Source organism: Pelophylax lessonae (genome assembly GCF_965119305.1).
Source record: "Pelophylax lessonae genome assembly, chromosome: 4".
NCBI classification, from domain to species: domain Eukaryota; kingdom Metazoa; phylum Chordata; class Amphibia; order Anura; family Ranidae; genus Pelophylax; species Pelophylax lessonae.
Window position 1 is genome coordinate 144,737,241 of NC_138771.1, and position 25,623 is coordinate 144,762,863.

General features: G+C 44.0%; 1 protein-coding gene across 1 annotated transcript in view; it reads right to left on the bottom strand.

The window, feature by feature from the left end:
- Positions 1–353: 353 nt before the first annotated feature.
- LOC309554871 (rab-like protein 2A) overlaps positions 354–25,623 on the bottom strand; it is a 47,512-nt gene continuing 22,242 nt past the window's right edge. Inside the window, exons 4-9 of the mRNA XM_082256594.1 lie at positions 21,768–21,847; positions 13,934–14,013; positions 10,459–10,570; positions 10,219–10,316; positions 8,099–8,182; positions 354–564 (exon numbers count right to left, since the gene is read on the bottom strand). Coding sequence (XP_082112720.1) covers positions 484–564; positions 8,099–8,182; positions 10,219–10,316; positions 10,459–10,570; positions 13,934–14,013; positions 21,768–21,847 — 535 coding nt within the window. The 3' untranslated portion in view covers positions 354–483. The remainder of the gene's footprint in view (positions 565–8,098; positions 8,183–10,218; positions 10,317–10,458; positions 10,571–13,933; positions 14,014–21,767; positions 21,848–25,623) is intronic.

Below are 25,623 nucleotides of genomic sequence, written 5' to 3' on the forward strand. Positions count from 1 at the left end.
CTTTGTTGAGTAACAGTATGTCTATAAAAGTCCAGTTGAGTAACAGTATGTCTATAAAAGTCCAGTAACAAGCTGCCTTCATGATTTCTTACTTAGTTCTGAGGAAATCGACATTGCATATAACACGCCACAAATGAACCCTTGGTCGACAAGTCCATAAAAGTAAATTCACTATACCAGTCCCAAGATGGCTTTGCCACTATTCAAATTTACATGAGTAATATCTTAGTTTTTGCCATACCAGGAGGTAAACAAAAATGTTTGGTATGTATTCTCTGAAACTGTTAAACAATATCCTACAACTGAGGACAATTGAATCTCTCTTTCTATTTAGTTTCATAAAGAGTTTAAAAGCTACTGAGGTTTGTCCCTTATGGTCTGTCCCTTATCCTGTGATATCCTGGTGTGGTAGGTAGTGGGCCTGGCCAATGTCAAAGAAACCTATGCCCAGTATGGTTTTTAAAAGTCCTCTTTAATAGTATTTCACAAAGCGTCCCTTGACTCATTGTCTTCAGAGGTCTCCTCATTTTGGGATTGGTCATCCGGCTTCTCAAGCTCAAAGTTCTGTAATAGAAAATAGATGATTAGGTCAAGTTAAAAAAATTGTAACCTACAAAAATCAAAAAGGGATTTCCCTCTATTTCCTGATCTAGCGATAAAAAAAGAAGTGAGAGGTTATCGATAGCAAGTAGGAGGAACTCCCCTCATTGACAGGTGTCATTGAAACGGGTACCCTCTGTACAAAAACTTTACAGTGCCTTGAAAAAGTATTCATACCCCTTGAAATTTTCCACATTTTGTCAAACCAAAAACATAATTGTTTTTTATTGGGGTTTTATGTGATAGACCAACATAAATTGTGAAGTGGAAGGAAAATGATAAATGGTTTTCAATTTTTTTTACAAATAAATATCTGAAAAGTGTGGCATGCATTTGTATTCAGCCCCAGTGTCAACACTTTGTAGAACCACCTTTTGCTACAATTATTAGTCTTTTTGGGTATGTCTCTACCAGCTTTGCACATCTAGAGAGTGACCTTTTTGCCCATTCTTCTTTGCAAAATAGCTCAAGCTCTGTCATATTGGATGGAGAGTGTCTGAGCAGTATTCTTAAGTCTTACCACAGATTCTCTATTGCATTTAGGTTAGGACTTGGGCAGTTCTAACACATGAATATGCTTTGATTTAAACTATTCCATTGTAGCTCTGGATGTATGTTTAGGGTCTTTGTCCTGCTGGAATGTGAACCTCTGCCCCAGTCTCAAGTCTTTTGCAGACTCTAACAGGTTTTTTACATAGTTAGTGAGGTTGAAAAAAGACATCAGTCCATCCAGTTCAACCCATGATGCGTGTGTGTGTTTGCTTTTAACCGTACATTGTATACCCCTGTATGTTGTGGTCTCTAAGGTGTCCATCTAATAGTTTTTTGAAACTATCAATGCTCCCTGCTGATACTACTGCTTGTGGAAGAGAATTCCACATCCTTACCGCTCTTACAGTGAAGAACCCCTTACGCACTTTAAGGTTAAACCGCCTTTCCTCTAGTTTTAGTGAGTGGCCACGTGTCTTGTTGTATCTCCTTTCTCTGAATAGTTTGTTCCTTATGCTCGGGTGACCAGTACAGTATTTGTACATTGATATCATATCCCCCCTCAATCGTCTTTTCTCCAGAGAGAAAAGGTTCAGTGCTTGTAGTCTTTCCTCATAGCTGATGTCCTCCATTCCCCTAATTATTTTTGTTGCCATTCTCTGGACTTTCTCCAGTTCCAGCACATCCTTCCTGAGGACCAGTGCCCAGAACTGGACAGCATACTCCAGATGTGGCCGGACCAGAGTCTTGTAGAGTGGGAGAATAATCTCTTTATTTCTGGAGTGAATCCCCTTTTTTATACATCCCAGTATTCTGTTGGCTTTGCTTGCGGCGGCTTGGCATTGCATGCCACTGCCAAGCTTGTTGTCTACCAGTACCCCCAAGTCCTTTTCCATCCTAGACTCACCCAGAGGTTCCCCCCTAGTGAGTAGCTTGCTTTCTGGTTTCTGGCCCCCAAGTGCATTACTTTACATTTTTCAACATTAAACCTCATCTGCCATGTAGTTGCCCACCCCGTTATTTTGTTCAGGTCTGCTTGCAAGGTTTCCACATCCTGCATAGAAGATATTGGCATGCCTATTTTAGTATCATCTGCAAATACTGAGATTGTACTAGATATCCCCTCCTCTATATCATTTATGAATAAATTAAACAGGATTGGTCGCAGGACAGAACCCTGGGGGACCCCACTTTCCACACCCGCCCAATCCGAGTACTCCCCATTAATCACCACCCTCTGTACTCTCCCCTGGAGCCAGTTCTCTATCCAGGTACTCACCTTATGGTCCATACCTACCTTCCTTAGTTTGTACAGTAATCGTTTGTGGGGAACGGTGTCAAAGGCCTTTGCAAAGTCCAGATACACCACATCCACAGGCTTACCTTTATCTAGGTGGCAGCTCCCTTCATCGTAGAAGGTTAATAGATTGGTTTGGCACGAACAATTTTTCATGAATCCATGCTGATTACTACTTAGAATACCGTTTTCATTACTAAAGTCTTGTATGTGGTCCCTTAACATCCCCTCCAAAATTTTGCAGACTACTGATGTTAGGCTGACCGGCCTATAGTTACCCGGGATATATCTCGGCCCCTTTTTAAATATTGGTACCACGTTGGCTTTTTTCCAATCAGCTGGCACCATACCCGTCTGTAAACTATCCTTAAAGATCAAGAATAATGGTCTGGCAATCACCTGGCTGAGCTCATTAAGAACCCTCAGGTGCAAAAGCCATCCGGTCCCGGGGATTTATTTATGTTAAGTTTCTCTAGTTTAGCTCTAAGTCTATCTTCTGTTAGCCATGGCGGCACTTCCTGAGGTGTATTATTTAGTTCGGCCTTACAAGCTGGGTTCGTGTAGCCCCCCGATTCCTTTGTGAAGACTGAAGAGAAGAAATTATTTAACACTTCCGCCTTTTCTCTGTCCTCAGTGGTCATATTTCCTTTATCATCTTTTATGGGGCCAATGTGTTCTGGCCTCGCTTTCCTACTATTTATATACTTAAAGAACTTCTTGGGGTTCTTTTTACTCTCCTCCGCTATATGTCTCTCGTGTTCTATTTTAGCCGCCCTGATTTCATCTTTACATTTCTTATTACACTCTTTGTAATGCTTAAATGCTGCCAATGACCCCTCAGTCTTTTATTTTTTGAAGGCCTTTTCTTTAGCACCAATATACATTTTTATGTTGGAGTTTAGCCACCCAGGGTTTAGTTTTGCTCTTTTAAATTTATTTCCCTTTGGAATGCACTGGCCAATCCCCTTGTTAAGTATGCTCTTGAAGCACTCCCATTTTTCCTCCGTGTTCTTTGTTCCCAGGGTTCTATCCCATTTGATATTTTCTAGCAGCGAGGGCAGTTTAGGGAAATTGGCTCTTTTGAAATTCAGTGTCCTTATATTTCCCTTGTGTTTCCTATTACTGTAATTAATCCTGAAACCAATTGACCTATGGTCACTGTTCCGTAAGTTGTCCCGTATTTCTATATCCGTGAGCAGGTCTGTATCCTTGGTAATCAGTAGGTCAAGTACCGCATTGTTTGTCGGTGCATTCACCATCTGACCCATGAAATTGTCCTGCAAAACATTTAGGAACTGCCTAGCCTTGGCTGAGTGCGCGGTTCCTTCTGCCCAGTCTATATCTGGATAATTTAAGTCCCCCATTATAATGACATTTCCCATCCTTGCTGCCAATCCTATCTGTAACATGAGGTCCGCCTCACCCTCCTCCCTCTGGTTGTCGGGCCTATAGCATACGCCCAATATTACCTTCCCCACCGTGCCTTCCCTTTGAAGCTCTACCCATAGGGATTCTGCCTCATCCATAGCTCCATTATTATCATCCCTCATTTTTACCTGTATACTGTTCTTAATATACAGACATTCCCCTCCCCCTTTTTTACCTTCTCTATCCCTGCGATAAAGGGAATACCCCTGAATGGTCGTCATCCAGTCATGAGAGCTGTCAAACCAAGTCTCAGTTATCCCCACAAAATCTAAGTGCTCCTCAAACATCAGCAGCTCCAGCTCTCCCATCTTGTTGGCCAAGCTTCTGGCATTGGTATACAAACCTCTTAATTTTGATCGGTTACATATATCCTCATTTGTTGTTATTAGGCTGCTCTCTTGATTTTTCCCCATACCCACCCTGGGTTTAGGAGCTCCGAACACCCTACCGCTAATGCCCCCATTTCTGCCCTCTGAATCTTGCTTTCCACTGGCTAATTCTACATCTGTACCCTCCCCCCCGTCGCCTAGTTTAAAAGCCCCTCTAACTTTGTGGCCATCCTCTCACCCAGTACGGCTGCATCCTCCCCATTTAGGTGCAATCCGTCCCTACCAAAGAGCCGGTGGCCGACTGAGAAGTCGGCCCAGTTCTCCAGGAACCCGAAACCCTCCTTACTACACCAGCTCCTCAGCCACTCGTTAACTTCCCTAATCTCCCGCTGCCTCTCTGGTGTGGCTCGAGGTACAGATAGTATTTCGGAAAATACTACCTTGGAGGTCCTACTCCTCAACTTAGCGCCTAAGTCCCTGAAATCGTTTAGGACTCTCCATCTTCCTTTGCCTATGTCATTGGTACCCACGTGTACCATGACAGCTGGGTCTTCCCCAGCCCCACCCAATAATCTGTTCACCCGATCCGCGATGTGCCGAACCCGAGCGCCCGGCAAACAACAGCCTGTTCGGCGCACACAGTCTTTGTCACAGATTACACTGTCTGTCCTTCTAATAGAGTCCCCTACCACCAGCACCTGTCTTTCCTTTCCCTTTCTCCCGGCCTCACTGGAGGAGTTCTTCCCCTGGCAGCTAGGGGCGTCGCTCTGCTCCAGCAATGCTGGTCCCTGGCTGGTTTCCCCAACATCACACAACGGGGCGTATCTATTGGGGTGCTCCAGCCCAGGATCAGCCTCCTTGCCTTGTCCCCTTCTACCCCTCCTAACTGTCACCCCTCTACTCTGCTCTGATGCCTGCACCTCCAATACTCCGCCCACCTCTGTGCAGACCCCAGTCTGCACCTGACTGGTAGGATCCTGGCTCTCCTCCAGTTATTCGTCTCAGTGTTGCCAGCTGCTTCCCTAGATTCAGGACCTGAGCTTCCAGGGAAGCAACGTGCTTACATTTTGCGCATTTGTATTCGCCCTCGATCACATGTCTGAGGAACGCATACATATCACAAGATGTACACCGAGTCGCATCTCCACACCCGCATTGTACCTACTAATCTAATCTAATGGGGATTCAGTAATTTAAGTCTATCCTATGTGGCTATTTCCTGGCTTCCTAACGCTACCTTCTCACCCTCTGGTACTCCGCTACACTCGCTTGACACTCAGTTGCACAACACTCACAATCTCACAGCCCGGTCAGTCTCACGACACTCCCAGTCGCACCACCCGGTCAGTCGCACAACACTCCTGTCGCACACACTCAGTCTCACAGCCCGGTTCAGTTGCACCACACTCACAATCGCACAGCCGGTCAGTCGCACAACACTCTCAGTTGCCCAACACTCAGTTGCACAGCCCAGTCAGTCGCAAGGACACTCGGCAGTCGCAAGGACACTCGGCAGTCGCAAGGATACTCCCCAGTCGCAAGGATACTCCCCAGTCGCAAGATGCTCACCAGTCGCAAGATGCTCACCAGTCGCAAGGATACTCACCAGGTACTCACAGAGCCTCAGTGTTCAACCTCAGTCACCAGTCCTGTGTGTGTCCCTTTAAGCCTGACACTTGCTTAGGCTCCTGCCTCCCTCCTCTGTCACTTGCCGATCAGTCTCCCCTCAGCTCCTCTCCCTGCCAATGGTCAGGTATTGTGCGTCTCCTCTGCCCCCCTGCCCTCTCTCTGTCTGCCGCCCGCCCTTGCAGGGGGGGTTACCACACCGCTCGCTGCCCGCACACCACGCTCTTTCCTCTGGGGGGGGGGGGTTCTCGCACCGCTCGCCGCCGCTCTTGTTAGGAGGGGGGAGGGTATTCACACAAACACTCACTCGCTCCTTCAGTCACACACACACACGCGCTCCTCACACACGTCCTCCTTGTCAGCCTCTGCTCCCGCGCCTTGTCAGCCTCTGCTCCCGCGCTGCTCAAGTCCGCAGCACAGCACCACCTGTCGGCCGCAGCACCAGCCTCTGGTCCCGAGCGCGCGATCGCGCTATGCGGCAGGAAAGTCCGCGGCTTCGCGTTGGGCACTAGGCCGCGATTTCAGAATGTCCCCAAACTCGCAAATCTTGGTCTCAAAATGTTGCTGGGGGTCACATGGAACCCGACGGGGTGAAGAAAGGCCCGTAGAAAGCGCCCTGCTGGAGGATGGCTGCAGATAGAGTCCGGGGTCGGCGGAGCTCTCACCTCGCACGTCTGGCTCCCAACGTAAAGTGATAGTGCAGTAAAGTGCTTGACCACTGCACTAGTTCTTCTAAGATTGCCCTGGTTCAATCTATTTTCCCATTAACTCTGACCAGCTTCCCTGTCCCTGCTAAAGAAAAGCATCACCACAACATGATGCTGCCACCATCACGTTTCACAGTGAAGATGGTGTGTTCAGGGTGATGTGCAGTGTTAGTTTTCCGCCAAACATAGCATTTTGCTTTTAGGACAAAAAGTTCAATTTTGGTCTCATCTGACCAGAGCACCTTCTTCCACATGTTTGCTGTGTCCCCCACATGGCTTCACGCAAACTGCAAATGGGACTTCTTATGGCTTTCTTTCAACAATGGCTTTCTTCTTGCCAATCTCCTATAAAGGCCAGATTTGTGGAGTGCACAACTAATAGTTGTCCTGTGGACAGATTCTCCCACCTGAGCTGTGGATCTCTGCAGCTCCTCCAGAGTTACCATGGGCCTCTTGGCTGCTTCTCTGATTAATGCTTTCCTTGCCGGCCTGTCAGTTTAGGTGGACGGCCATGTCTTGGTAGGTTTACAGTTATGCCATACTCTTTCCAATTTCAGATGATGGGTTGAACAGTGCTACGTGAGATGTTCAAAGCTTGTGATATTTTTTTTATAACCTAACCCTGCTTTAAACTTCTCCACAACTTTATCCTTGACCTGTCTGGTGTGTTCCTTGGCCTTCATGATGCTATTAGTTCACTAAGGTACTCTAAAAACCTCTGAGGGCTTCATGGAACAGCTCTATTTATACTAAGATTAAATTACACACAAGTGGACTCTATTTACTAATTAGGTGACTTCTGAAGGCAATTGGTTCCACAGGATTTTAGTTAGGGGTATCAGAGTAAAGGGGGTTGAATACAAATGCACACCACACAGATATTTGTAAAACATTTTGAAAACCATTTATCATTTTCCTTCCACTTCACAATTATGTGCCACTTTGTGTTGGTCTATCACATAAAATTCCAATAAAATACATTTATGTTTTTGGTTGTAACATGACAAAATGTGTATAATTTCAAGGGAATGTACGTCTTCGTGACAATGCCCACCAGGACAAAATTAATCTTTCTAGTAGGTTAACAAAGTAGAAACTTGATAGAGTTTCAATTCCTTTCAGATTCGATCCAAAAGTAAAGCTAGAAATAAAATCTTCCTAGTGTATGTGTTTTAATGGCAGTAACTGATTCACCACCAATGATTGATTGATGATAGTAACATTCACTACTTCATAAATATGCCTCTTAATGTCATAGGTAAAAGGACACATTAAAAAATATTTACTGACTGTAATCAGACAGTGAAGGAACAAAATAGAGTGATAAGGTTATTCCTGTGTTTTTCCCCTTGTAAACATATGCACATGTTGAACTGAAAGTAGTATGCTAGGGAATAGGCCCTGATTGGCTCTAAGTGTTGCCCATCTTGCAGTCTGCATGCTACTGTACAGAAGAGGAGGCCAATATCAATATTGATTCAGGAATTTATGGCAGCTGTAAAAATACAATTCATGATTTGATGATACACAGCTAAATTATATGGTGTTTTTGTATATCTACCTAGAGTTCAGCTTTAAATAAGATAATTCACATTATAACACTCCAGTGGGATTATGATTACCTCCAGTTCCCGCATCACTTCATCTAAAAAGTCTTGTGAGTTCTGTTTGTAAGATACAGCAAGTTTGATAGCATCTGTAAACAACTAAAAACACAAAGGTAAAACGTAAAAAACTTACACAAATCTTTAATGACAAAAGAGATGCAAATTCCAACCACCAATCACTAACTTACCAATTGACATAGCATGAATGTTATATCCGCTTACCCAAACGAAATCCGACCTCATATTTCCACAACCATCCCACCCTGAACCCCCCCCCCCCCCCATCGTTCCCTCCTCCCTGACTTTACCATCAAGATCAACAATACAAATATCAGTCCCTCCCCTCATGCCATGTTATTCTAGACTCTGAAATGTCCTTACTAGCCCAAATCTAGTCACTGTCAAAGGCTTGTAGACTTCTTCTCCATAACATCTCTAAATCACGCCGCTTTTTAGACAACGAAGCCACCAAGCTACTCATTCCCTCTCTGGGTATCTCTCGCCTTGACTACTGTAACTCTTCTCTAAAAGGCCTACCTCTACACAGGCTATTCCTCCCGTCAATCTATCCATCATGAATGCTGCTGCCAGACTTGTCTACCTTACCAACCGTTCAGTGTCTGCCACCCCTCTCTGTCAATCCCTCCACTGGCTTCCGATTGCCTAATGTATTAAATTTAAAAAACGAACAACATAAAAACCCATTCACAACACTTCCCCAAGCTACAATTGCCACTCTACAATTGCCACCTAAACGGTCCTCTCCATTCCTCCCAATACCTTCTTCTCTCTAGCTCGCTTGACGATCCCTGAAAACTCATCTCTTCATGGAAAGCCTATCCTGCTTCCACCTAACAACTGAACTTTTAATTCTTATATCAGCTCTTCCCTCACAGTTTCTAACCTTTTGTACCATTTGTCCCACCCTATTAGATTGTAAGTTCTTATGGGCAGAACCCTCTTGTATTATATTATAATGTATTGTAACTGTACTGTCTCCCTTGATAATTTAAAGCACTGTGAAAACTGTTGGTGCTATATAAATCTTGTATAATAATAATTATCCCTCCAGGTGTGGGAGTCACTATTACAATGCTCCCCAGTAAAAAATTGTTGTTACAAATCGACATCCCCTTATCAGTTTGTGAGTACCTTATACCATTCTTTGTGAGTTCAACCATTGGCCCACAAGGGTCCTCAAATAATAACTTGACAAGGTGGGAGAATGTACATTCCCCTTTCATGCAAATTCACCACTTCCATCTTAAACATCCCCTCCAACAGATTACTTAAGATTCAGCCATTTGGCAGTACTTTAACACTTCACCTTTGACAACAAGAGCATATCCTAGTTTTAGAATTATCTACAATATGATGTAGAAGTCGTCAAAACTTCATATATGTTAAACTGGGAAAAAGACCTAAAGAAGGAATTCCCACCATCAGAGTGGAACAATGCTATACACAATATGCACTATGCACTGTGTGAATCATTGGAATAATGCTATAAAATCCTACATAGAAATCTGACCCCTTATAAATTATCTACAATATTGCCTAATACCTCACCGTTAAGCTGGCGCAACACGGGTCATTTATTTCACATCCTATGGGAATGTAAAAATATATAAAACTGGAATGCAATATTTTCTCTTATAACCATTGTTACTGGTATTTTATCATTTAGAAACTGTAATATCCCATATATTAACAGCAGCATGCTTAACTATTAGGAATAGCTGGAAAGCAACTACAGCTCCTAACCTCTCAGTAGTAATTTATAGAGTCAATGTTCAATTTCTCTACTAGAATTTCTTTGCGTACAATGAAATCCAATATTTACCTTGACCTCTATTAAACGTTGTATTGATCAATGATGCCTATTCTTGTTACTCTAACTGTCCTTGTCTTATGTTTTTTTACCTTTTCTATTTTTTGTATGCTTATGGTGTTTTTCAAATTAATTGATTTGATGCTAATACCGCAAACTTTGTGATGCATGATATCCATGATCTTATCATTGCCTGTGCATTTTGATCTCACTTTTATCATAATGCCCGGTAAAACTGTATGATCATAAGCATCACTAAAAACTACTTGGAAAACAAATAATAATAACTAATAAAGTGCATTACCTTTACCACATTTGTGCCATCTGCCGCAGAAACAAAGTAGAATGGCAGACTGTGCTTCTTAGCAAAGTTAAAGCCTTTCTGAGTCACACGAAGATCAGCTAGAAAACAAACAAGTGAAAGTACTGATGGATGACTAGTGACAAAGTAGACGGCAGGGGACATGCATCACCTGCACAATGTAGATAAACATGTTACGGTATTGTGAGAAAAGATATGCTACCTTGCAAAATAACAACTCACCATCAATCTTGTTTGCTACAACAATGCAAGGAATCTCTGGCCTGTATTCCCGCAGCTCCTGGTACCAACTGGTAAGGTTCTTGTATGTAATTTTTCTTTGTACGTCAAATACCTGTGTATAAAAACAACAGCAATAAACTTGACAGCAGCAAAGTATTGCAATGCATATGATATGTACTGTATAGCATAGCTCTCTGATTTTAGATTTCAAATAGAAAATAATGATGTTAATGGCTAGAAAGAATGAAAATAGTGGATCACATTGAACCACCATTGAGCACATAATGCATTTTATGCATTAAGATAAAAAAAAACCTTCTGTGTGCAGCAGCCCTCCTAGGCCCCCCTAACACTTGTTTGAGGTCCCTCTCTGTCCAGCGATGTCCACGAGCGTCTCAGCCGTCCGAGATTCTCCCTCCTGATTAATGCCATTGGCTGCTGCTGCTGTCAAAGTTAGATAGCCAATCAGGAGAGAGAGGGGCCAGGTCAGGGCTCCATGTCTAAATGGACACAGGGAGCTGTAACTCTGCTTAGGTGCCCCCATAGCAAGCTGCTTCCTGTGGGGGGCACTGAACAGGAGGTAGGGGCCAGGAGAGCAGAAGAGGGACCCGAGAAGAGAAGGATCCAGGCTGCTCTGTGCAAAACCACTGCAAAAGAAGAAGAGGTAAGTATAACATGTTTGTTATTTTAAAAGGAAAAAAAACTAGACTTTACAATCGCTTTAACTACTTCTCAACAGCCCTACTTGTAAGGTAATGTTCTCCAAGGCAGGTCTCTGCTCTGAATCGACAAAGTATTTTTCTGTGTAGCTCCATATGATGGATTGCGCTGATCTTCAAGAGCGTTGTTTACAGTGCCAACAGGGCAACCCAAGGTTGGTAACCATTCTGAGATGATCAACTGATCTTAGTTGTTAAAGCTGAAATTTAGCTAAACAAAAAAGAAATCCCTACAGTAGTAGTAAAGATGGCCCGATGGGGACATGCCCCCTTCTTCCTCCACTGAAAAAAAGGTTATTTCATTGAATACACCGCTCGTAACAGATCAGGTTACAAACAATATGATCAATTAACCACTTCAAGACCGGGCACTTTGACCCCCTTCCTGCCAAGGCAAATTTTCATCTTTAAGCACTGTTGCACTTTGAATGATTGGACAGTCATGCAACACTGTACCATATGACATGGTTATCATTTTTTTTTTTTCACACGGTTTTTCTTTTGGTAGTATTCCATCACCACTGGGTTTTTTATTTTTTGCTAAATAAAAAAAACAGAATTTTTTTTTTTTTTTTAAAACTTGTTTTTGATTTTTTTCGGTTATAAAATTTTGCAAATATATATTCTTTCTTCATAAATTTAGGCCAAAATGTATTCTGCTACATTTCTTTGGTGAAAATACCCAAATCAGTGTATATTATTTAGTCTATAGGAAAGTTATAGAGTCCATAAACTATGATATGTCTGAAAATTGATCAATCCTGATATACTGATGGACTGTCTCATTCCTTGAGGCCTGAAAATGCTAGGACAGTACAAATATCCCCCAAATGACCCCTTTTTTATGAAAGTAGACAGGCATTTAATAAGAGACATGGCGAGTTTTTTGAAGTAGGGAGGCCTCTCCCTCTGCGCTGACATCAATGCCGCCGCGTCCTCATGGTAGGAGTGGCGGTTTTCTCTGAGTTTTATGGCCATTTTTACTTATTTATTTGTCGATGTACCTTTATTTTACCTAATAAATACTACACTATATGAGCAATACTTTGGCTCCTGTTGGTGGGCTTTTTTACACGGTGTATATCGCATGGAAAGTGACTAGAATTGTCACAACGAACCATATCTCCAGCATACTGCTTAACAGCAATACAAGGCTCATCTTATTTGATCTTCTGGTGAGTGCATGGATTGGTGGAGGGAGATCACTGTGAAAAAGCATCTGACAACACTTGGTGTATTACCTTTTGTTTTCACTGCTGTTACTGTCTGATGAGTGTTCTGACACCTCTATGTTCATCATTGGAGGAATTTTTCCAAACACAGTGTATTACTCAGCTGTCAATTGACTGTTAATCTTCATTTGGGTTCACCATTTGGGTTCACTATTTGGACTTTATGTGTATTTAGAATTGTGTTAAATGTTTGATCACTCCTTGATAGTTTATTTTCTTTGTTTGGACATTTACCTGTTGCCCATGTTGGGTTCTGTCACCTATGCACAAGTGACTGAATGGCTGTAAAATCACCATATCACTTCCATCTGCAAGCATCAAGTTGCTTCCCTTCTAGTTTACCATGCTTCTGGTCCCTGAGTTCACCCAGCTTCTACACCTGGGATTGTCGCAATGGAGTCAGGGTGGATAGCAGGAGTAGATCAATGAACTCTCCAGCAAAAATATATTTAGAGTTGAACAAACAGAAACATACAGAAGTGCTTAGCTCTGTATTCATTCATGTTCAGAGCATTCGCTCCCTGGCGGCAGCAGTCGGGTAAGATTTAGATCAGGAACTCTACCCCTTGATCTGCATGGCTGGAGGCAGAGAAGACATCAGGGGACTGATCTTCTTCATTGAAATACCGGTCATACACTCAATACTATCACAAACAAAAATAAAAAAATAAAAAATTAAGACCCTTTGATGCACACACCATAAATGCCTATTACACAACCTGTATTGGGTATCTCCACATATGGTAGGGGTAGAAGAACAATATTAGGATTTATTATTTTAGTTTAACTCTGAACTATTTAGCTGTAAAGATTCCTAAATCATTACCTATTTGCAGTTTTGCATTCATATATCTTGGGGTTCCTGTACCCAGTATAAAAAGAACAAAAATCATTTTGTGAACATATTTAGAAGTATAAAATTATTCAAAATATGTTACAACTAAAGTAAAAGGCGGACTCCGTTTTTCTCAGCGGGAGATCGATCAGCCGATCCCCCACTGAGCAGGCGGATGATAGCTGTGTCTCCGCGCTGTGTGTGGAGACACAGCTGTCAGGTCCCCATTCTTCTCTATGGGGGAATCGGATGATCTTATCCGATCCGCCAGACGGATGGAAAATAGGGTTTCCACCCATCCAGTTTTGACGGATCGGACCAGATTGGATTGGATCAGATGTCAGCGGACATGTCTCCGCTGACATCCGATGCCCCATAGAGATGCATAGGGTGTCCGTTCACATCCGCCAAAAAAAACTGACAGGCAGACCTGAATGGGCTCCCTGTGTGAAAGGGGCCAAACTGCATTTTCTTCAGGTTTTTGCTCATTTCTCTGCTTATTAAAAGTTATATTGAGGGTTGTGTCACTGTTTTGATTACCCCTGGACATGAAGAGAGTAAAAAAAAAAAGACTATAATCCTCAAAATCATATTTTGTATGGTAAATATTATAAGATTTTCTTTTGTTTTTCTATAGTTTGTTTCCTTTCATGCCTTCTGTTCAGTGTGCTGATTTGAATGAAGCTTACCAAGATGCAGGCATGTGCCTTGTGATAATAGGAAGCATGCATGCTTTGGAATCTCTCTTGCCCGGCTGTATCCCAGAAGTCTGAAATAAAGGAACACATAGAAGCAAAAATGGATTAAGGCAGAATGGGACCTATGCAAAGTAGCAGCATTTCTCCCTTCTCCCCTCTCCCTTCAATTCATTGATGAGGACTGTAACAGGCACATAGAAGCTGCCCAGTTTGAATTCTTTACATTGCAATATTTTTATATAATTTGCTTGAGATAGATCAAGCTTTCTTTTGGTGGTATTTAAAAACATTTATTTGATTTTTTACTAAGGAAAAAAAAGACCATTCATTTACAAAAAAATGTTATCTTTATTTTTTGTTGGAGAACATATCAAATAAAAAAGCCAGGACAGAGCGAACACCCCCGAAATGGTTTTTGAAAAGTAGACACCCCAAGGTGATAGAATTTTTTGCCACAATATTTTGGATATGAAGAAACCTGCTGGTATTTAGGTGGTTAAACCATGTCGCTTAGTACATTAGATACAGTACATCATTAATCCCGAGCGTGACTCGGGGTTGGTTTTTCATATCAGGAGCGGTAACCCCGAGTCACGCTCGGGGTGGATTGCAGAGAGTGCAGCGGTGTTCTCTTACCTTATCCTGGCGATCCAGCGATGATCTCTCATTGCTGTGACCGCCAGCCGAGATCCCCGCCGCTCCTCCGTCGGTCTCCGTCGCTCTGATCACTTCCTAGTTCCGTTCCCTGCAGCAGCAATGCTGCATGGGAGCGGAACTAGGGAGGGAAATTCAAAAAAAAAAAAAAAACGTTGCACAAAACACATTATATATATATATATATATATGCACACACATATATCTATATATAATACATAATGCATGAATTATAATCTAATCAATAATATAATTTTATTATATATATTATATATTAAATAATAAAATAATATTATTGATTCGATTATAATTCACGTGTTTGTGTTTCAAATTTATCACATCTGGGATGTCTACTAGAGTCTTGTTTTGGTCAGGTTTAAGTCAGTAATTACTAAGAATTGTAGGCCTATAATACATAACGCCAAATTTCCATGAAAAGAATTGTACCGCTTTTGGTATGTAATTCCTGACATAATCATACCGCCAGGGAGGTTAACTAGTTCTGCTCTATGGACTCTTCCCAGCACCAAATCCATCGGCTTCAGGTAACCCGAGCGGGAGGAGAACGAGGAACATCTGTTCCCCCGATTTTCTCTGCACTAAATAAAGCCAGAAGGGATGATGATCTTGTCACTTCTGGTTTCAGAGCCATCATTCTCTTGCTGATTCAGCCAGGGAAGCATCTAACAGAGCAGATCTCTGCTCAGTTACATGCTTTGGAAGACAGGGGAGACATTGGGGCCCCCCAATGCAATGTCTCCATTAAGAGTACCTGTCACCTGCCCAATGCTATCACTTGGAGGTTTATTACCACTTGTGATAGCAATAAAAGTTAAATAAAAAAGTAAATACATAAAAAGTAAAAAATAAAATAAATAAATGTATTAAAAAAACAACAAAAAAATAACAGTAACCCCCACTGCCTGCACACACCTGCAAATTCAAACATGCGCACAGGGTGTGCATGTGTACGTAAACCGTGATCATACCACAGATATTGCCGCAGACGCCAGAGTGAGAGCAATAATTCTAAACTTATGAGCTGTAAAGGCTTTTAATATGGCACATGCAATTTTAAGACTTTACATGTTTGGTATCGATTTACAAAAAACTGGGTAATATATTATGTGTCTTTGCACTAAAATTCATGTTATCAATTTTTTTCCTGAAAATATAAGTTTAATAAACATGCAACATAAAAAACTGCAACAACTATCTGTTTATTCTACAGGTTCTCTGCTTTCAGATAATGCCGAATATAATGTTTTGAGGATTTTAAGCAATTTTATACACAAAAATGCAGATTTTTACATGCGTGCAAAAAAGAACAAAAAATGAAAACATTACTCTAGTGGCAAAGTATTATTGAACTGGTCATACAAGCAAAGAAGAGGAGGAGGTTAGACAGGAATTGTGCAGGATAAACGAGGTGAAAGGTTAATATACAAGTCTAATACAGGACAGGTGTGGGATCAGTAGTGTAGGAGAAGAGAAGGAAATTAAAAGGGTTATAGTTCACCTTAAATATAGGTGGAACGCATAACATTAGGGCTGAACGATAGTCGATAAGATATCGACTATCGTTCTGCGGCTGTAGGCGATATTCATATCGCCGAGGTCACGATATTTTGCATAGCAAGGGGAAGGGACTCGGAGGAGGACTCACAGACTTCCGTTAGGCAGGGACTCGGAGGAGAACTCACACACACACGGCAGTGCACCCGTGTCTTGAATCTCCCACCTCGCAGCTCCGTACAACTTGTGGCTCCGGCTTTGGCTGAGGCTCTCCTGAGGCGCCGTAGATTACGTTGGTATAGTGTGCAGGCGCACTAGAACTGGCATCCGGTGACCAGGCAACACAGGAAGTGAAGGAGAGCGGGGATACAGCGGCGGCAGCCGCGAATGAGGAGACCGCAGAGTCACCATCTGGAGGGACGGGAGGAGCGAGTAGCTCCTGTTGGAATGCTGTAAAGCGATTGTCTTAAAGGAAAAGTGTGAGTGCAATTCCAATGTACTGTGTTGTTGTCCTTTATTAAAGCGTTATTGCCCGAGGTTGCGTGCGCTTTTCTTTACAGATTTGAATTGTTTTGATCCCCCCCCCCCCAGTGGAGTGAGAGAGGAGCAGCAGCAACCAGGACATTTCAGCTATAAAACATACAAACAAAGGAGGTGAACACATGGACAGCGCCATGGGCTGGTAAAGTACTCCTCTTTGTACTTGTTGTATATCAGCATGTGCAGGATCTGTCCTTTTTGACGGCTCAGATAATCCGCCTGCCAGTTCTCCACCCCCGGAATGTGAACTGCAGATATCGCCGGGACGTGCGTCTCGGCCCAAGACAGAATGTCGGCTACTTCCCGAGCCGCGCGGGCACTCCTGGTGCCCCCTTGGTGGTTGATGTAGGCCACCGCTGTGGCATTGTCCGTCTGTACCCGAACTGGACGGCCCTGAAGCCTGTCCGTCCAACGCAGAAGACAGAGATTTATCGCTCGCAATTCCAGAATGTTGATCGGAAGGGAGGATTCCTCCTCCGACCAAGTTCCCTGGGCGGACAGAACGCCCAGAACACCACCCCAGCCCAACAGGCTGGCATCCGTGGTGATCACCGTCCATGACAAAGGACGAAAGGACTTGCCCCCCGACACCGCCGGGGTCTGGAGCCACCACAAAAGACCCCTGCGGGTTAGATGGCTCAACGACAGCCGCAGATCCAGAGATTGCGGACGCCCGTCCCACTTGGCCAGGACCTCCGCCTGAAGCTCCCGTGTGTGAAACTGGGCGAAGGGAATCGCCTCGAAGGCCGAAACCATCAATCCCAGACACCTCATACACGTCCGGAGGGACGAGCACTGATTGTCCCTGAGGGACCTGACTTTGCACTGAAGTGTCCGAAGCTTGTCTTCCGGCAGGAAGACCTTCGCTTGAACAGAGTCCAGAATCATCCCCAGGTAGGGAAGACGAACCGAAGGACACAGCGTTGACTTTGGAAAATTTATCGTCCAGCCGAATTCCTGCAGAGTCTGCATCGTGATGGACAGGTCGTTCACCAGGCCCTGACTGGTCGCGGACCGAATCAGGATATCGTCCAGATACCCCAGGACAGAAATGCCCTGGGCCCTCAATAAGGCCAGAACCGGCGCAAGCACCTTGGTGAAAACCCACGGAGCCGAGGCGAGACCAAAGGGCAACGCCACGAATTGATAGTGATCCTCCGCAATGGCAAATCGAAGGTACCTCTGGTGACCCTCGAAAATGGGGATGTGAAGGTATGCATCCTTCAAGTCGCTGGAGGCCATGAATTCCCCCGTCACCAGGGCAGCCACCACTGATCGCAGGGATTCCATGCGGAACTTGCGAACCCGCACAAAGCGGTTCAGAGCTTTCAAGTCCAGAATCGGACGTACCTTGCCCTCCTTTCTGGGCACAGTGAACAGATTGGAATAGAACCCCCGAAATCTGTCCCGATGAGGCACCGGAACCACCACTCCCTGGGCCCGCAGGTCCCGCACTGCCAGGTGCAGATCCTGCAAGCGCTCCGGAGTCAGCTGAAGGTTTGAGGGAAAAAATCTGCCCGCCGGCCGAGAGAGAAACTCGATCTTGTATCCAGATCGAACGATTTCCTGAACCCACCTGTCCCGAACGCGGTCCAGCCAGGGTTGAAGAAAACCGAGCAAACGTCCCCCCACCCCAGAAACGGGTGAGGGCACCCCTTCAGGCCGCATTGTTATGGGCAGCGGATCCGGACTGGCCGGACTTCTGCTTACCCGTCCACGGCTTCTTCTGGGAGCCTTGGCCTTTGAAGGGCTTGCCCATATAGTGCGACCGAAAGGCACGAAAGGACCCCTGAGAGGGCCTAAACGAGGCATTCTTCTTACCACGAACAAACTTATTCTTGTGAGATTGGGGCAAGAGAGTGCTCTTACCCCCAGAAATACCCTTTATCAGAGTATCCAAAGATTCGCCAAAAAGGCGAGATCCCGCGTAGGGCAAATTAGCTAAAGTCTTGCGGGAAGACTGGTCAACAGACCAACATTTCAGCCATATCCGGCGACGGGTTCAAGACCGCCACACTAGAAAGACGCGCAGCCAAAGGGACTAAATCCAAGTCCGCATCACACAAATACATGACACCCTGATGAATCTGATCCACCATAGCCAAAGTTGTCGGCGGGGCAGAGTCAGCCACCAGAGTGCGCCTGAGCACCTGCGTCCAATCCGCAATAGCCTGTGCTGCCATAATGGAAGCAAAAATAGGCTTCAGCATAGAGCCGGCAACCGTATAAGCATGACGGGCCAGAGATTCCAACCTCCTGTCCGTCGGGTCCCGGAACACCGGGGTATCCTCAGCAGGGATCGCAGTAGATTTATTCAAAATCGCCACCGCGTGATCCACCTGAGGCGGCACACACCAACGCTCATCAGTAGCTGGTGTAAAGGGATAACGCAGCTTGAACCTACTCGGCACAGCAAAAGGCTTCTTCAAATTGCGCCATTGCTCATCCACCGCGCGCTGAAATTCCGTAGAGCGAGGAAAAACCTGCGATGTTTTGCGTTTCCTTTGCGTCCCATAAGAGGACATCAAAGCAGGAGGACATGGTTCATCCTGCAAATGCAGCGTTTGTTTGATAGAAGCAACCAACTCATCAAGCTCTTCAGACGAGCCAGGGGGAGAATTATCAACCCCTTCCACCTCAGCCTCCCCGTCAGACCCCACAAGGTCTAGGGATGAGTGAGACCCTGAGAAGGGCACTCCAGCCATAGCAGCCCCATCGCCCTCTGAATCAGAGGAAATAGACACTCTGGGCCGTTTTGTGGATCGATCAGCCACCAGCATCTGCACTTGAGCAGCTAAGTTTGCCACAATAGTGGCCAGATCAGCCCCCTTGGGGGAAGCAGCAGCCCCTTGGCCCCCCACCAAGGTGGGAGGAAACTTGCAATCCTGAGAATCCATGCCCCAGCTAAATAAGTAATAAAGGGTACTGCCCCTTTAAGATCGCGGCGAGCGTAGCCCACCGCACCCACTGAATACACTGACCCCCACAGGGACAAGAAACTGGGCAAGGAATACAGGAAAAAAGGAAATATAAAAACCTGGAGAGATCACACAGGCTGCTGCGCCGATCGCTGTCCCAGAGCAAAAGGAAGTGATGCAAGACTGACTGCCCCTATGAAGCCTATGCAAGGCTACACAAACATGGCCGCTCGGCTGAGGAATCCTTGGGCAAATAGAACATGGCGCCGACATGTGGCCTGATCGATCGCCGCTCAAAATGGCGGCGTTTTGGCGCCAAAAACGCCGTGCAGTATCTCACAGGACCTGCCACCATGATTTTGCCCCAAAAAAATGGCGGATCGCCGCAGCGATCGCCACACAGCATGCCCAGAATCTGACTGCTTCACTATGACACCCAGCAGAGCGGGAGAGCCCCCCCCCTTCACAGCCCACACACAGGCAGCAGGTCCACACAGGAACTGACAGGGAGCACAGCAGCCACACAGACATGCAGGGTCACACAGTCCCAGACTGACACCCAAATAGACAGTTCCCCACATAGTTACACTTACCAGTCCGGATGGCGTGGGGAGCCTGCTCCAGTGACCAAACCGCTGCACTGAGGACAGGGAGTGTCGCAAGCATGACGCAGCTGAACTGCGGTGCGAAACCGCAATGGCATCCAGTGAGGTAGCCACCTCACCGATAGCATCCCTGCAGCGAACAGGGATGGGTCGTTCAATGTGCCAGGGCAAAACCTAAGCTGAACGCTCGATGGCAGGCTGGGAAGCCCCTGGCCCTGAGCCCTGGGAACCAGGGTGGCCAGACTGAGACCCAGCTCCGCACGATCATCTTCATCAGAAGAAACCAACTAACGCTGAAAATAAACAGCTAAGTAAAAGAGAGAAAAAACTTCAAATAAAATCAAAAAGAGAAAAGAAGCTGAGACTAAGAGCTCCAGCACAGGAACAGCCCAACCGACTCCTGAGCTAGGCATTAGAAACTGAGTTGGAAATGCAGGAAGCAGGGAGGTATGGACTGAGGGACCACCCCCTGGGGGTGGGATGTGCTAAAAGCTTTGATATTAATATATTCTGTTGCCTAGCTACTCCTACGGAGCAAAGGTCAATAACCCCATTAGTGACGAATATGAAGAGGCGGCGACTGTCGGAGGACGTAAGAGAAAAACCCCTTTAATGAACTAAAAAAAAAAACAAAACACTAAAGTTAGCCCGATTTGTAAGATGTAAAAGATGATGTTACGCCGAGTAATAGGATACCTAACTTGTCGCGCTTTAAAATTGCGTCTGCCCGTGGAATGGAGGCAAACTACGGTGCTTAAAATTTTCCATAGGCTACGCTTCAAACGCCTTTACAGGTTACCAGTTTAGAGTTGCACAGGAGGTATGGTGCTAGAATTATTGATCTAGCACTGATGTTCGAGACAATACCTCACATGTGCGGTGCCAGCACCGTTTACATATGCAGGTTTTTTTTTTTTTTGTACTAACTTTATTGCTAACACAAGGGATGAACAACATCCCTTGTGACAGCATGGGCCATAACAGGTCCTCTTTATGGAGAGATTTGGGGTCTATTGGCCCCAAAATCTCTTCTCTGGCCGCTGGTGGCCAGGTAAACAAAGAGGCGTAACTGGAAGTGACGGACTACACGTCGCTCCTGGTTTCCAGGGTTACAGAGAGAGAGGGGAACAACGTCAGTTTCTCTCGCTCTGTACAGGGCAGCCATCACCACTGGCTGGATTGCTCCCGGGCACTGCGATCGTACGGTAGAGCCCGGGAGAGGCGGTGGCGGGAGGGGGGGTGGGACCCTCTTTCGCCAACCACAGAAGTAATCAAGTGGCTAAATAGCCATTCAGATCACTTCTGCCCTACTCAGAATCGCCGGCTAAAAAGAATGATACTGGGATGATGCCTGTAAGTGCAAGCATCTTCCCGGTATAACCACTGAAACCCAAGGACGTACAGAAACGTCCATTTGGGGAAAGTGATAGATAAAAAAAAAAAAAAAAACGCGGCTGTGCGGGGCTCTGCCTAAACAGCTGTGCCATTCACAGATTCCTGCGATTGCATAACCTACAAGTATCATTTGCCACTGCATGATTTTATGTCAATGCACAACTTTAGCAAAACTATTTAGGAGTTAATGGCACTTACCCACAAGAACAGTCTTGCCATTCACAGTTGTGGTATATTTATATAGTGTCAGAGCGAAGGTTGAGAGCTGCTGAGGACGACTGTAAAAAGTTAAGGCTCAACAAAAAAACAAAAACAGAAATACCTCTCTCTTATTTTGGGATTATTTTCAATTAATTGGCTTTACAACTTTACTACTAAACATATCCCCTATTTTATACATCGTTACTGGACTGGGGTGATTAGCACCATTAATACAGTTTTTCACATTACCGTACCAGTTGAACCATCTACATGTATTCTAGGCATCCTAGATGACCTTTTGCTGACTGAAGCTCAGAAACCTGCTGTTAATAGAGCCCTATTTCAGGCCTGTAGACTCATCTTACAACGATGGAAGTCTGACAGGGTTCCCACTCACGGAGAATGAGTACTTAGCATGGGTGATACTCTCACAGGCTTGAAAGTTATTTTTCAGCATCAGGGTCGCCCAGGCAAATCCAAAAGGCTTTGGGGGGGGGGGGGGGGAGATTTGCTAGCAGTCTTGCCCCGGCTGATCGAGTAATGGATAGAATTCTCTGTCAAATTGATCTACTGTTGGTGAATCTTTCTCTTATCATGTGTACATTATGGAATTCTGCATCCTTAATGTGATTGGGCTCTAATGGCACTTTTCCACTGCAAGTACCGGCTCTTACCGGCTCGGCTCTACTCGGCCCGGTTTGCTTTTCCACTGCTGGTACCACATGGTACGGTGTTGGAACGGTTCGGTACGGTACGTTATAGGTTTGCTTTTCCACTAAAGTAGTACTAAAGTTAAGTGAGTGGGATAACAACGGGGTGAGTGGGATTCTCTGACCAATCAGTGGCTAGTAGTGACTGCATGCAAAGGATTGTGGGATATGGTAACAGTTTGGTACCTGTTGGAACCACAATCGAGTAGGTACTGTTTTTTCAGAGCCGTACCGTACCGTTCGGTTCCATGCAGTGGAAAAGCAAACCTATACCGTACCGTACCGAACCGTTCCGACACTATACCATGCGGTACAAGCAGTGGAAAAGCACAAAAGCGTGCCAAACCGTTACGGTTCCATGCAATGGAAAAGCGCCATAAGAGTATTTACCGGTCTTTTGTTTCTCGGTGGGATATATGAATGGCAGAACTTGTGGTTCCACATTACTGACCCATTAGTGTTGGTTGTACTTGCTGTATTCATTTGTAAAAAAAATTATAAAAACTTTATTTCTGATTTAAAAAACAAAAACACATATCCCCTCTCGAATCTACAAATCTACACTTTCTGGGGTGTGCTGTAAGAGGAAAAACAGGCGCCACACTAAGTGCAGTATATCTGGATAAACGTTTAATAGACCAAATAGAAAGGTACTCACAAACGATGATATAAAAACAGCATATCAGTAGTAAAGGAAATGGTAATCCCAGTGTCCAAATTCAGGATGGCACAAGCGGTCTCAAAGCATCGGGCTGTAACGAGTGGAGGATCGATACTTCCCGTCTACTGGGGACACAGCGCTGGCCGCTCTGACGTCACTTCCGGGATACGTACTGGCGCCGGCGACGCGTTGTCGGAGCATGCGCTCCTTCCTCAGGCCGATAATGCGCCATTTTGCTCAAGGGCTTAAGTGGACAAGGAGGCAGAGCCAGCTGGGTCCTAAAGAGTGCCAATAATCCTCACTCAAGAGGAACCCGCTGTGATACTGAACAGGGGCAGTGTACATTATGAAAAGAAACCAGAGCAGTAGTCAAATATATAGTAACAAGAAATCTGTTATAACTAGTTCTCAACAAAATAAGAAATTTCGGAATAAATGGAAATAGGGATTGATGTAAAAATAAATAAGAATAAAAATAAAAATAAATATAAAAATAAAAATAAAATAAATAATAATATAAATAATAAGAAAAATAATAATGATAATAATGGTTGGAAAAAATAAAAAAATAAAAAAATAAGAAAAAATGAAAAAATTGAAAAAAAGGAGGAAAAGGATAATGAGAAAATAAAAATAAAAATAAAACTAAAAATAATATAATAAAATAATAATAAAAAAAAAAAAAAAAATAAAAAAAAAATATAAAAAAAATTAAATAAAAAAAAATAAAAAATGCTAACATTAAATTATACAAGTTTAAAATGCACATTGTATATGTATACATCCACATATTGTTACACATAGGGATATATTATCATAATACAATGATATAGTAATAATAGAACCGTAAATATATGTATAGATATCATTATACTAAAGAATATCATTATTCTTTTTTAAAAAAAAATTTTATATATAAAAATATATATAAAAAAAATATATAAAAATATATATATATATATAAAACACCGTAGAAAAGAGGATAAAATCATCCAAAAGACCATCAGCCAATATAACCATCCACTAATGTATCCTATTCTGGCTCCATACATAATTGTTATAAAAGGGTATAAAAAAGGTGGTGGGGCATTATTCTCAGACGTCCAATCCAAAATTATTGGATGGAGTCATATGAGAGTGTTGGTCTCAATTTCTTCGTTCAAACCACCCGGCACTAAAGTGCCCAAAGTATATATCCAATAGGCCTCCCTTTGGCATAATCTCTTAAAACGTTCTGCAGGCGCCAAAGTAGCAGGTATGGACTCGATAATCCACACCCTGAGGCCGAGAGACAGGTGTTCATGATGCAGCAGGAAGTGGCGTGGAACACTGTGCTTATCATTACCAGCCTCCACAAACCTGCGGTGCTCACCGAATCTCTTCCTCAGGGTGCGGATTGTCCTTCCTACATAAAACAGCCCACACGGGCATGTGAGGCAATAAACAACAAACTCTGTGGAGCAATTGTAAAACTGTGTCAATGGGTATGTTTTTCCTTTTGCTAAAAAGTTTTTCTGTCCATGAGTAACGTGTTTACAGGTCAGACACAATTTTTTGCGGCATTGGAACATTCCAATAAGTGGGATCAAACAAGGTCTCTCTAAAGATGATATAGGGGGACCCTTCAACTTACTGGGTGCCACCATGCTCTTAATGTTCCTTGCTCTTCTGTAAGTGACCTTGGGTTTGGGGGGTAAATTCTCCCTCAGATGGGGGTCTTCCAGTAAGATTGGCCAGTGCTTGACCAGAATTTTCTCCATTTTTTTATACTTAGTGTGAAATTGAGTCACAAATCTGGGTGTAATAGCTTCTGTATCGGGTTTTACCTTTTTAATACTTTCGTGGCCGGCCAAATAGATGTTATGAGCATGGTTAAGAAGGGTTTCCGGAAAAGCCTTATCGGTAAATTTTTTCTTGAGTTGGGCACTCTGTTCTATATAATCATTATCGTTGGTACAGTTTCTTCTCAGTCTGCAGAACTGGCTCTTGGGGATGTTATTTATCCACCTTGGATGGTGGCAACTCTTAAAATGTAGGAAGGAATTGCCCGCTGTGGGCTTCGTGTAGTTTTTTGCTTCTATTCTCCCTTCATGATGATATAAGAGTAAATCTAGAAAAGCCAGCTCTGCAGAATGATGAACTGAAGTAAAAGATAAATTGTACTCATTGCTATTGCAGTGACCAACGAATTCAAAGAGTAAAGATTCAGGGCCATCCCAGACAACAATAATGTCGTCTATATATCTCCCATAGAAAACAATGTGAGAGGCATATGGATTGTTTTTCCAGATGTATTTATCCTCCCACATCCCCATAGTTAAGTTGGCATAACTGGGGGCAAAATAAATAAAATAATAATTAATACATCTGGAAAAACAATCCGTATGCCTCTCACATTGTTTTCTATGGGAGATATATAGACGACATTATTGTTGTCTGGGATGGCCCTGAATCTTTACTCTTTGAATTCGTTGGTCACTGC